Here is a 13745-nt window from a genome sequence, read left to right on the forward strand (position 1 = left end):
TATGCCAAAAAATTTGACCGAAAAAACAAAACTGAAGAAAAAAAAAAAGTGTCTTTGGAAAGAAGGACCGTTTTTATTTTCGCTGCTCGCTGCTCACAGTATCACCTCCAGTTTGCAATGGTGTGGGGTTATTTTGCACTGAGCATGCTAACAGGGCTCACTGGTTTACTTGTATAACACTGACAAAGCGAACGATTGTTGGCAATATTTGCCACGTTTTCGCTGAAAAACAACCAAGCGGCTTATCAATGAGATTGGGGTCTAATGTCTTTAAGTGGTGTCTTAATTGATTTGGCTTACGGCTGTCCACTAAAATCATTTTTAGACACAGTAAACAGTGGTCTGTCCTCATCTACCACTGTATTAAATGTCGAAGCCAAAAGGTAAACGGCCCGAAAAAAGCGCATTCTCTGCGGCCGAGGGAGAACCGTAGGTGAGGGCGGTCGTCGTGACGATGCCAAGCCGAAAACGGCACTTCTCGGGCGGACACGTGAGAACCGGAGAATACAGTGGGTCGCTGCGTGAGTCCGGCTGGAAAACGGCTTTCGAAAACGGCACACAACTCTTCATATCTCTCTTCTGTGTGCTCTTGCTTACTTCAAAAATACTGCGCAAACTTTGAAAATGAGAGCGCCACTGCCACCCACTTAGTGGATACGCAAGTACCGTATTTTTCGGACTACAAGTCGCTCCTGAGTATAAGTCGATCCAGCCATAAAATGCCCAACGAAGAGAAAAAAAACATATACAAGTCGCACCAGAGTATAAGTCGAATTTTTGGGGGAAATTTACTTGATACAATCCAACACATAAAACAGACATGTCATCTTGAAAGGCAATTTAATATAAAAATACAATAGAGAACAACATGCTAAATAAATGTACAGTGTGCAGTGCATGAACAACGAAATGTGAATATACTGTCCTACGCTACGGCCTGTCCTGGCTATACAGCGAACTTCCAAAAGACAATGCTGGACGTCCGTATAATTTGCTGAATCAATTTGGTCCTTGATAGAAAACAGGTTCGCATCAACGTAAATAAATGATAATTAGGTACTATAACATCAATAACTTAACAGGTTAGCATGCGTTCGCTAGCATTAGCACATCGTTCAAACAACCACACAACTGGCTCTAAGTGTCCGATCGCGGGTGGAAAACACACAACAACAACAGAAAAGATGATACACGCAGGCGTTGCCTCTGTAGAGATGATTTAAAAGCATAAACAATGAAAGTAGGTTCGCATCCGTCTATTCTCTCTAGCCAACTCGCCCACAGTGGCACTCACTCACTCAGAGCTACGTAGCTGTCCGTCTTCTTCTGGCGTGTCACGTAAACAAGTGCGAGTGCGCCCTCACGTGGGCGTGAAAGCGCCACAAACCAAATGCATCCATTTCAAGATAAAAAAGTCAATAATACAATTGAACATACACTGCCAAAGGCAGAACGCGAACGTGGCCATAGCTATAAAGAGTTATTCAGATAACTATAGCATAAGAACATGCTAACAACTTTACAAAACCATCAGTGTCACTGCAAAACACCAAAATAACATGTGAAATTATATCATAATGTGTGAAATTATTAACACATTATGATATAATTTCACACATAAGTCGCTCCTGAGTATAAGTCGCACCCCCAGCCAAAATATGAAAAAAACGCGACTTATAGTCCGAAAAATACGGTACACTTAATTCTAGTACGGCAAAAAAAAAAAAAAAGAATGTTCCCCGAGGTCACATGCGCCACCCATGGCATCGCTCTGCGCCCTCCTATTTGAGAAGTAATGGTGTAAAGTGCTTAGAGGGCCATGAATGGTGGAAAGGCCCAATACAAGTTTTTTACCATTTACCATTTAAAAATACTGACGTCTTTGGACAGCTTTTTACGGGGAAAAGGCCACCTGAAAAAGAATCCACTCTGCATAATATGTGACCAAAAGTTAGCAAACAACGGCAATGAGGCCTTCAAAACTGCTTTGGCACATAGAAACAAAGCACCCTGAAATAATGGATAAGCCTTTAGAATTTATGAAACAAAAAAGCAAGAACACGAAGGGCAGAAACAATTAGTGAGGGCCTCCAATCAACAAATGCGAATACACTGAGAGCATCATACCCTGCGGCGAACCATAATGCTAAAGCCAAGAAACCTTTCACAATTGGAGAGGAATTGATTATGCCTGTGACCTAGGGTATTTGCCGTCAAGTTTTATGAGAGGCCGCTGTAAAAAAAAAAATAGGTTGATTCAGCGTGTAGTAAGTTACATTTTCCCTGCACTTAACGATCGTTTTTAGTCCTGTCGTGTATTTTATATTTACTGTATTTTTCTGGGCACGGTGGCTGTGTGGTTAGCACAGCCGCCTCACAGTTCTGAGATCAAGAGTTCAATCCCGGGCTCCGGCCGTCCTGTGTGGCGTTTGCATGTTCTCCCCGTGCCTGCGTGGGTTTCCTCCGGGAACTCCGGTTTCCGTCCACGTCCCAAAAAGATGCATTGATTGATTGTTTGATTGATTGATGCATGGCTGATTGAACACTCTAAATCAGGGGTGTCCAAACTTTTTGCAAAGGGGGCCAGATTTGGTGTGGTAAAAATGTGGGGGGCCGACCTTGGCTGACATCCTTTACGTAGAATAATATATTTAACCAAATTTTAGCAAGCCATTCTGTGTGTCACATTTGCTTCATTGTTATTTTTTTTTAGTGCTGAAACGATTAATCGATTAACTCAAGTATTCGATTAAAGAAAAAAGATTTGAATTAAATTTTGCTGCCTCGAGTATTCGTTTAATGAAAGTGATACACTGCCCTCTAGTCCGCCTCATTTCATATGCCTGAATCCAGCTGCTCCAAGACCAACATAAGCCAAGCTTTTGTTTGAGTTAGTTTTTTTTAAATGCCTCATAATTTAATTTATTGGTATGTTTAGCAGTTTCTTGTTTTTTGTTTTTTGTGGGATGTGTCTGAACCATTTGTCAAGAGCAAAAAAAAAAAAAAAAAAATGTGTCAGCGTTTTATAGCATTTAAGCTAGCAGACTTTTGGCATGTAAGTTAGCCATTGTTCTTTTGTTGATCCTTATTTATTTTTTATACCGTTTAAGGCTCAGCTCAGATATTTTAATTTTTCATCTTCCTTATCCGATTACTCGATTATTCGAACTAACTAGTTCATTGATTAATCGACTACTAAAATAATCGATAGCTGCAGCCCTAATTTTTTTAATTAATAGTTTCAACAATCTTGCAACTAGCCTTTGTGGCGATCACCTTCGACTCTCGGGTTCTTGCGAAATACTGCTGCTGTAAAATTAAACTAGCTTCCAGTTGCTTCAATTTCTCGCTACGTATCTTCCCTTTAATCTTTTCGTACAAGTCAGCATGTTTTGTTTGGTAATATCGCCTCACATTGAACTCTTTAAAACAGCGATTGTCTCTTTGCAAATGAGGCAGACACAGTTGTTGCGTATTTTAAGTGAAGAAATAGTCCAATTTCCACCTATCCTTGAAGCGTCAGCCGTCGCAGTCAACTTTTTGTTGTTGTTGATTGTCGCCATTTTAGAAAATTGGGAGTAAAGGGTCACACAGGGTAATGTTTCTTAGAGTGCTGCTGCATTTTAGTTGGTAAATGAGGAGCAGCATTTATTGTGTAGGCTACTTCATATGCTGGTAGCAGTACTGCTGACCAATTTATGAAGTCTGTGTGCGGGCCAGACGTTAATGATTATTATGACAGAGGCTGGGGGCCGGTTGAAATTTGACCACGGGCGGAATTTGGCCGGACTTTGGGCATGACTGCTCTAAATTGTCCGTAGGTATGGGTGTGTGCGTGAATGGTTGTATGTCTCATTGTGCCCTGCGACTGGCTGGCAACCAGTTCAGGGTGTACCCTGCCATCTGCCCGTAGTTCGCTGGGATAGGCTCCAGTACCTCCGCGACCCTCGTGAGGAAAAAGCAGCATGGAAAATGAATGAATGAATGTATTTTTCTGCCGTTCCGTGGAAAAAAAGACCCACATCACACCGGGCTGTGGTGCAAAGAAGGTTGGGGACGACTGGTTTACAATGTATGCAAAGTACGTAGCAGCTTACAGCTACATTACCCTGACATAATGACACGACTTTTTTTTCTGTTAGCAATAGTACGACTTTAATCTAGTCATTCGTTTGTCTTTTAAATTTACTTGGCCCGAATACTCTGCCGTACGATATCACCACAACAATAATAGTCCTTCTGTTAACAGTAGGGCTGCAGCTATCGATTATTTTAGTAGTCGATTAATCGATAAACCATTAGTTCGAATAATTCGATAAGGAACATGAAAAATCAAATTACCTGAGCTGAGCCTCAAACGGTATAAAAAAACTAAATAAATGAGGATCTATGTACAACAAAAGAACAATTGGCTAACTTACATCGCAAAAGCCCGCTAGTTTAAATGTTATAAAATGCTAACTTTTTTACAATGCTCTTAACAAATGGTTCATACACATATTCCCACAAAAATTGGCTAAATATACCTACAAACTAAATTACGAATGCATTAAAAAAAAAAACATTAGCTCAAACAAATTTAGCTTATGTTGGTCTTAACAGGGAGCACCTGGATTCAGCCATGTGAATTGAGGCAGACTAGAAGGCAGTGTATCCACCCAAATCAATAGAATTAAATGCAAACACTTTCAAAATAAACCATTACAAAGTCACTTTAATACTTTAACACCGAACGTGTCGGCAGCGACTCGTTTACGCGTGTCGTCTTTGAAGCTTCGTCACGCTGTAATTACGTCACCCACGTGCCGCTGGTTAGTCTCATTTGAAAGTGCGGAAGTTGATGTCCACATCAGTTTTTATTTGAAGTCAATCAAGCAAGAAAAACGGGAGATAATGTCATTTGAGTTTTATAGTTTTATTGCACTCATAAATATGCATTAAAACGCTGCATGTACCGTGTATCTATCTCCATATTTCCATCATTTCTTGTCCTTTTTCGAAACCGAAAGCAGCACAAAAGACTACATATCCCAAGATCCGTTGTGATGTCAAGAAGGACGAACCGAATGTGAACATTTTTAATAAATTGCCGAGCTAGGCGCCAACTAAGGAAAAGGAGGCATGAACACCGGTTGGATTGCGCGAGCGACTTTAAAACGTGCAGAATGAATCGAAAACTAAATTTAGCGCAAGCTAATGCATTTTTTCATTCACTCAAGGAATAGGATGAGCTGCATTTGTCGTTGTTTGCCTCGGATTAGTCGGCGTCTCGGCGAGTAGAAGTTACAGTAGCGCTCAAACGGCAGAAGAGTAGGCTGTGTGACGTTGTATGTGACGCAGCTCAGTGACCTGTTCAAAAACAAACTTTATTGAGTGCGCAAAAAAAAAAAAAAAAAAAAAAACTATCAGGTCGCATGCCTGAAAAAATTGAACTGAACTACTTGTCAATATTTTTGAAAATACTTTTTTTTCAATGTTATATATATTTTTTTCTTCACTATGAATCTTTTCATTTTTTATATCGATGTGTGTTCGAGAAGCTTGATTGCATGTACGAACACTTTAGATAGTAGAGCTGAAATGAATACTCGAGCAACTCGAGTAACTCAAGTTTAAAAACTGATCCGAGTAATTTTATTCACCTCGAGTAATCGTTTATTTTGACAGCTGTAAGCATCACGTTTTGCTCGGACTACTTTTAATGCGGGACAACGCGCTGATGTCACGTGCGTAGAGGAAGAAGCAAAAAATTAAAAAAACTTACTGCAGCCGACAACCGCTACAACAACGCCGACGTTGCGAAATACTAGCCCGCACATGCTACGTTAGTTGCAGCTAGGGTCTGATGTAGTGTTGTATCGGTCGCGAACGATTCGTTCTTTTTGAACGAATTGTTTTGGTGAACGAGACCGAACTAATCATCATCTGCACTGATTCGTTCTATGAAGGTGGTGCTTGTTCGCTGCGTGGGAGGGCGTTGAGCAAGCGGCAGCGTCTTCTGACATCGCACACGACCAATCAGACGCCAGCCTCATCGCGGGCAGGGGAGGGAGCGGAAACAGAATCAGGGCGTTTGTCACTCACGTCCACGTGTGGCCAATAAGCAGCCAGCGTGCAGGCAGGGGGGCAAGACTGAGTTTTGTCACTTCCCGTTCAGTGACTCGGTCCTCCGGTTCCTAACCTAGCTCGCTGCTAACTTGATTTTCCAGTAATGACTATGCGGTGAACGAATCAGAAAATGAAAGGAAATGACTTTGTCACATATTTGTTAACGTGGAGCCTATCAAATGCTGCTCAAACAGACAAAAACACCACACAAATCTAGCGAGCATTGTTTAGAGTAGTACTTTTCTCAACAAACTCGTGACTGCCTGTGACGACATACTATCAAATTTACAGTAATTTAAAACACGGGTAGCTACGAGGCAAGCAAAAGCTGAGCTGCGGTCGCGTGACGGCAGTGAAGCGGGCAGAGAACTGTCACTATATGGAGGCTTCATGGCAGCGATATTTACCTCATATGTGCACAGAAAAAAATATTTAGTATGATCACCATAATACTGATTTGCAATGAAACTGTATATACATGTCAATTTTTTCCCGAGTGTTTTATTTATTTTTTTCGTGTCAGCGTGACGGGTGTTGGTTGGTTTGACAAATTATGTCAATCCGTCCATCATGTGCTACTCAAGCGCCCAAAACAACGCACGCAGACACGGGAGATGTCGCAATATGTCTACATTTTTCTTAACAGACTAATGAGAGTAGAAAGGCGACATCGTAAAGAGCTAACAATTATTTCTCGTCAGCATTTGACGATCTGAGATGCGGGGACGACAGGGGAGCTGACCGGATTATTTTATTTATTAATACCAGTGCAAAAAAACAATATGATCACCATAATACTGATTTGCAATGAAACTGTATATACATGTAATTTTTTTCCGAGTGTTTTTTTTTTTTTCGTGTCAGGTGTTGGTTGGTTTGACAAATTATGTCAATCCGTCCATCATGTGCTACTCAAGCGCCCAAAAACAAAGCACGCGGACACGGGAGATGTCGCAATATGTCTACATTTTTCTTAACAGACTAATGAGAGTAGAAAGGCGACATCGTAAAGAGCAAACAATTATTTCTCGTCAGTATTTGACGATCTGAGATGCGAGGACGACAGGGGAGCTGACCGGATTATTTTATTTATTAATACCAGTGCAAAAAAACAATATGATCACCATAATACTGATTTGCAATGAAACTGTATATACATGTAATTTTTTTCCGAGTGTTTTTTTTTTTTTTTCGTGTCAGGTGTTGGTTGGTTTGACAAATTATGTCAATCCGTCCATCATGTGCTACTCAAGCGCCCAAAAACAAAGCACGCGGACACGGGAGATGTCGCAATATGTCTACATTTTTCTTAACAGACTAATGAGAGTAGAAAGGCGACATCGTAAAGAGCAAACAATTATTTCTCGTCAGCATTGGACGATCTGAGATGCGGGGACGACAGGGGAGCTGACCGGATTATTTTATTTATTTATACCAGTGCAAAAATTCAACACGATCATCTTAATACTAAAAAACAAAAATACAACAGAGCGAGATGTAAATATGATGTGTTGGTCGTTCCATATTCAGAAATTAAACTTTCGATGTATTTTTATTTTCATGACAGCAAACATGCTGTATATGTGATTGTATGTGTGATCAAGAACCTGCTAAAGAAAGTCCGTGCGCCCCCGCCCCCTACTCCCCTCACAAAAGGAAAATGTTTAACCGTGTCCTAAATCAAAATGCAAGCACAAGCCATGACTTTGAGCCCATAGAACTAGGACAGACGACGCGGAAGTTCTCCCTCGCTTTTGCAGCAGCAGGAGGGAGACGAGGCTGTCTGTGAAAGCAGAATGATACCGCCTGTCACTCATTTCTGAAACTACGACGAGTGGTCAATGTGGAAGAGAGGGAGGGACCAAGCAATGTCACTTCCCGTTCAGTTATACTGCGAAGCGGTCTTTGGTGATTCGTTCGGCAACGTCACTTCCCGTTCAGTAACCGAACGATTCGTTTGGGCGGGGAGGGAGATGAGGGGGGCGAACGATTCGTTGAACGATTTGTTTGAACGAATCTTTTTACTGAACGAACCGGAATGGATTCGTTTACTCAAGTGAACGACAAATCTCGTCACTAGTCTGATGAGTCTCATAGAGATCACATGTATGTTGAACTAGATGCACAATGACAGACTAGGCCGCGTCTGGGCAGCGTTAGCAAACAGCCGCCATCTTAAAGCAGTAGAGCGCCAAGCGCCAATAAAGAGCGCTAAGCGCTAATATATAAGATTAACATTACTGTCACTACTAGCTCATCTTACGTTAGCCCTGCGGAGGGCTAGGTTTCAATTCATTAAGACCACTTTCGATGCGTGGCTAACGTCTTACATACAGGCTTTAACATAACATAGCGTTGTGGAGTGATGAGATGAGGGTGTCAAATAAAAACTCAATAATGCTAACGATCAATTTTAGCTCAGTAGTCATTGCTGGATAAAACACCAAGTAGCACTAGTCCCTAATGTGCTCCAATACAGCCTGTATCATACATTTATTTTGAACAGTGCAAAAACTCAAAATCCTATCAGGACTTACAGTTTAGACTAACTTAAAACTTAACTAGAACTTAAAAATGGCTTGACACAAATAGAAATTCAATTGAAAAACGTGGGGAAAAAATCCTAACTTTTAAGTGATGTGTGTTATCAAGCGTAAAGGCATTTTTAGGTGTGTATATAATATTTTTTTTAATCTAAAGGTTTTTTGAGTGAAAGCAGTGAATTAGTCTTTTTTTTTTTTTTTTAAATTCTAGTTACATCTGAGATGCAATTGTTGGCTGTTTTCAACAATATACATCAAAAATAAAGACATTGATTGACTGAAAATGATAAAATGTTTTGTTTTCTCATGTATGTCTATAATTGCTCTTCACCTAAAAATATATTTGTTTTATCCGATTACTCGATTAATCGATAGAATTTTCAGTCGATTACTCGATTACTAAAATATTCGATAGCTGCAGCCCTAGTGATGGGTATAATAAAACTTCACAAAGAGATATCCTCCAAACCCTTTTTGTGTTAGATGATTTTTTTTTTCTCACTATTTTGCACTGTATATAACCTGTATTGACCATAGTATGTGTAAAGGCCAAAAACGCCTATGACCATACCCGCTGTTTGTGTTGAATAGTCAAACATAAAATTATTCAATCTTATTTTTTTCTATTAACTGTTTATCCTAACAAGTTGAATAAATATTATTAGGCTTCAAAACTGTTGGTCGAGCATGTTTGGTTGTCAATGGGACACCAACATTACAAATTTTGAAAAAATATTTTGGAATTTTTTTGTCTTTTTGGGTCCAAAATGTGGATTATAATTGGTCAGTGAAGAAAACAACAGTTTGGACATGAAGTTCAAGGTGTCCTGAAAAAAGGGACCCAACTTGGCCATTGTGAACAATTTTTTCTTTGAAATATAAAGGCACCATCAAATGCATGCAAATTCGGCCAAAATAGGCTTAGGTGTTAAAGGGTTAATTAAACGAATACTCGAAGCAGCAAAATTGAATTCGAATATTTTTTTCTAATCGAATACTCGAGTTAATCGATTAATCGTTGCAGCACTAGTTAACAGACCCTCGTACGTTGGAAACTTTTATCTTTACAAAATACTCATCTGAAATTACAACCAGTGACGTCGGCAACGAACAAATGCATGGCTAGCACGCGACGATTCGGGTCAAAGGCACCCCATAAAGAATGTAATTGTTACTTGAATGTCAAAATTAAGGTCGTTTTCACAGGCCTCAAACAGAATTACATTCATTAACTTGAAATGCCATTCTGTGGATCTTCCTCTCGATTTCCAACTCTGCGATGACATCGTCAGGCACAAGCTTGCAAAAGAAGAACTGATGTGATTTTCAAAATAGAGAGTGTAAAGGAACAATTTGTATTTGATGTGCTATTTATTCCAATTTGTATTTCAATATTTTTTTCCATTCATTTCAAAATTTATTCCATTCTTGCACTCTCGTTCCCCTTGTAACTGCATAAAATAATTCTGTCAGTGGCTCATCGAACTCAATGGACGAGGTTTGAGCTTATCAAGTTTGAACAAGTTTGCAAATGAAGAAATAAGATTTGGCTCGTGTGTTTGTGGTCTTGCAGATCGTCTTGAGCACCAGGAGTCTGCATGCGTCAAGGGGGAGGAGGAAGAGTCTCCATGCACCAAGGAGAAGGAAGAGTCGCCATACATCAAGGAGGAAGAGTCTGTTCACATTAAAGGTATCGACTTGACGAGTGTTTGCAGATTGAAAGATTTCTTTCTCTGTTAACAAATTTTCTTTGTTTGAAGTAATTACATGAGGTAGACATATTACGTGTAATTACAAGTATAAAACAGACACACTGAATGGCGCAAACAAGAGCGTAACGCTGTGTCAAACACACTGACAACCAGGGGCGGACTGGGACTAAAAAGCAGCCCTGGACTAGGCCTGTCGCGATAACAAATTTTATAGTGTGCGATAATTATTCTCATAAATTATTGCGATATGCGATATTATTGCGCCCCCCCCCCCCCCCCCCCAATTTTTTTAACCAATTTACAATAACACAGTGCGATTACAGTATATATTAATAGATGAAGTACACCCGTTTAAACGCGATAGATATTTACTCTTAAATTCAAATATACTTTTTAAGAAATCACAACCAGAAACAATAGACCATACCTCTTAAGTAAAAAACAACAATATTGATACCGCACAGAAACACAGAATAAATAAAATGTGTTAAAATTTTTTTTTTTTTTTTTTTTAATTGCACTTAACAACTTCAGCATTTAGGAAAATGAAAACTTTTCCCGTCATAGCTTCTGCAATGGTGTTCCATAGGGATGCAATGATACAGTTAAGTCATGGTTCGGTACGAATTTTGATACGAGTGACACGATTTTCGATCCGATTCAATACATTTAATGCTCTGTAAAAAAAAATATAACAATTGTATTTTTTGTTGTTTTGTATTTTTTGCTAAAGAGCAAAAATTAAATTGCCATCATATAAACATGCATTTTAGTGCATAATATTTATGTGCTTACTTCTTACTGATATGAAAAAAAATTGTATAAAAGTGCTGAGAGCAATCTTTACTGTTTGTAAAGTGAGGCAGGGCACACCGTTGATTGCTACAGCTCTCTTAGTAGCTAGGTTTACTACATGAGCAAAACATCCTATTTGTGGTCCGAATCCATCTGAGTCACGTACTGAATTAACAATATACTGAATTAACAATATTTGCAACATTATCTATAGTCACTGGTATGGATTGATTTGGCCTTCTTAACCTCATGTGACAAATGACAGTTTAGAATTCATCGATGTAGTATATGGACTACATGTCCCATAATCACTCTGGGCTCACGTAGCCAATGGCATGGAAAGTAGCACATCTAGTTTGCCATTTCATTATATCTAGTGTGTGCGCGCAACCGCGCATTAAAAAAGTTAGCAGGCGCCGCTGAAGTCACGTCTGCTCATTACTACACAACACCAGCATATGAGGGCTTTCATATACAGGACGAGTTTGAAGCACAGCGCTCTTAATTTCATTCAGCTGTTCGTTGTCAAAGTGAGGTTATTCGTGACAGCCAAGTCAGTAACAATGTTTTGGCGGACTTCGTTGTAAATATCCAGCGTTGTGCCGAAAAATAGCCGCCCCGCGTGAAATGTCACTCCTGACGGGAGCGCCCACACGTCAACAACACCGGCGCGCCATAGATGGTCCACAGTCACTCCGGAGCACTGACGCGGCCGGTATACGTTGAACAATAGGATATAATGGGAACGATTGGCTCCGGCGCTAGTTTTTGCCTGACCTGGAATGAAGATGCATTTTGCGCAGTTGGTAACGAACTTTTAACAGCCTGTCTGCTGCACGCGCACACACACGTGCACGCGAGGCGATAAATCGCAACGGAAAAGTTACCGCCTTCATTTTTATATATCGCGCGATAAATGGAATTATTGCATATTGCGACAGGCTTACCCTGGACTTTGACTCAGCCCAGCCCACAAGAATCGCTGTACGAAGGGAAGGGAACTAAAGGTGGGTGAAATGTCTAATTCCTAGATTATTCACGATTCGGCCGCTGAAGTTTCGAGAATGAATTACAAACATCCATATTCCTTTTATTTAAATATGTTAAGCACAGCGGAACTAAAACACAGTCACCGCGGTCTTCGGGACGCAATAAGGAATGGACCTAGAGTAAAAGTCCATCACAACTCATGGCACTAGATTAAAAAAAAAAACGAAAGCCGCTACAAACTACACCCAGTTGCTACAAACTACGCCCGCATAATGCTACAGTAGATATCACATGTATATAGAACTAGATGCGAAATGACAGACTCTGCGGCGTTAGCACATGTATAGAGAAGTAGATGCGAAATGACACACTCACTGGCGTAAGTAAACAGCCGCCATCTTAAAGCAGTTGACTTCTGTTTGGGTTATTAATTTGAGCCCAAACGAAAGCCAACGCAGCCTAATGAAAGGATCATTGCGGGGAGCAATCACACTGATGAAACACCGGCCGGCAACAGTTCGTGTGGGAACACCAAATGATTTGTTTTGCGTTTCTTTTTGTGAAGCTGATACACCGTGGCCGCAAAATAAAGTAATATATCGAATAATTATCATTTATTGTGCTATCATAGGTTTTCGCTCTGCCAACCGACACAAATATGAATGGGATTAGAGGATTTGTTCTATATATTTAATGAGCAATAATTTATAAATGTGTCCAGTCCTATATCCAATGTGTGATGTTTTTTATTATTAAAGAATACTCACTCTGGCCATTTCCCTCCTTTGCTTTGCCTGGTGTGGTGGGGTGGTCTCATCAAGAGCCAGTCATTGTCCTCTTGCTTGATATCTCGGGACATGGCTGCTGGTGTAGGTGGGCACCGCATCTGCTTTCAGCAGCAATTTCTTAGCAAAACCTGATTTCATTTGTCCAGAGTTCGAATCGCATTCAGGTGTGAAATGCGCACCACACAAAACCGTGCCGGAGGCTTGGTCTGCAAAAATAGCCCTCTTAGCACGGACGAACTTTACTCATTGTCTGCGTAGTCCAGCTCTTTTTCTGGCGTTCGGGAACTCATGGGTACTACATTGCGACAAATGGCTATTTGTACACCACATTGCATGACAGGTTTGAAGCATTTTAGCGATTTTTTTGATAAAACCCGAACGCAACTCTCTTGTCGATAAACAACAATAGCACCTGCCTCGACCTTTGGTTTCCTTGTAATGACGTCTCCGCCCCATTTGGCTGTTTCCGGAATACTTTCGGAAATGTTCGTAATTTTCGATCTATTTTCGATAATTGCCCATGAATTTGATTTATTTTTTTGTTAATTTTAGTAATATTTGTTATCTTGCCACATAACGGTTCTATTGATATCTCACAGCCCCTTAGTGTTTTAATACCCTTTAATATTCATGACGTTAGCAGTTGTTTCTAGGCGGGTCAACCTCCCGTTTGTTCCCAATAGTAAATGCATGAAAATAGTGTACGAACGAGATGCTTACTGAGCTAAACCTACCATTTCTGTTCGAAAACGATGTCCCTGGTGCCAACTTCCCTGGTAAAGATGTGGAAGAACATACAAACGTTCAGT

The 13745-nt window shown here is 40.2% G+C and overlaps 1 protein-coding gene across 1 annotated transcript in view; it reads left to right on the forward strand.

Moving 5' to 3' along the window:
- LOC130927673 (gastrula zinc finger protein XlCGF57.1-like) overlaps positions 1-13745 on the forward strand; it is a 33802-nt gene that overhangs the window by 9221 nt on the left and 10836 nt on the right. The window contains exon 2 of the mRNA XM_057853623.1: positions 10225-10341. Within this exon, the coding sequence (XP_057709606.1) occupies positions 10225-10341 (117 nt within the window). The remainder of the gene's footprint in view (positions 1-10224; positions 10342-13745) is intronic.

This window comes from Corythoichthys intestinalis, chromosome 13, assembly GCF_030265065.1.
Source record: "Corythoichthys intestinalis isolate RoL2023-P3 chromosome 13, ASM3026506v1, whole genome shotgun sequence".
Taxonomy (NCBI): domain Eukaryota; kingdom Metazoa; phylum Chordata; class Actinopteri; order Syngnathiformes; family Syngnathidae; genus Corythoichthys; species Corythoichthys intestinalis.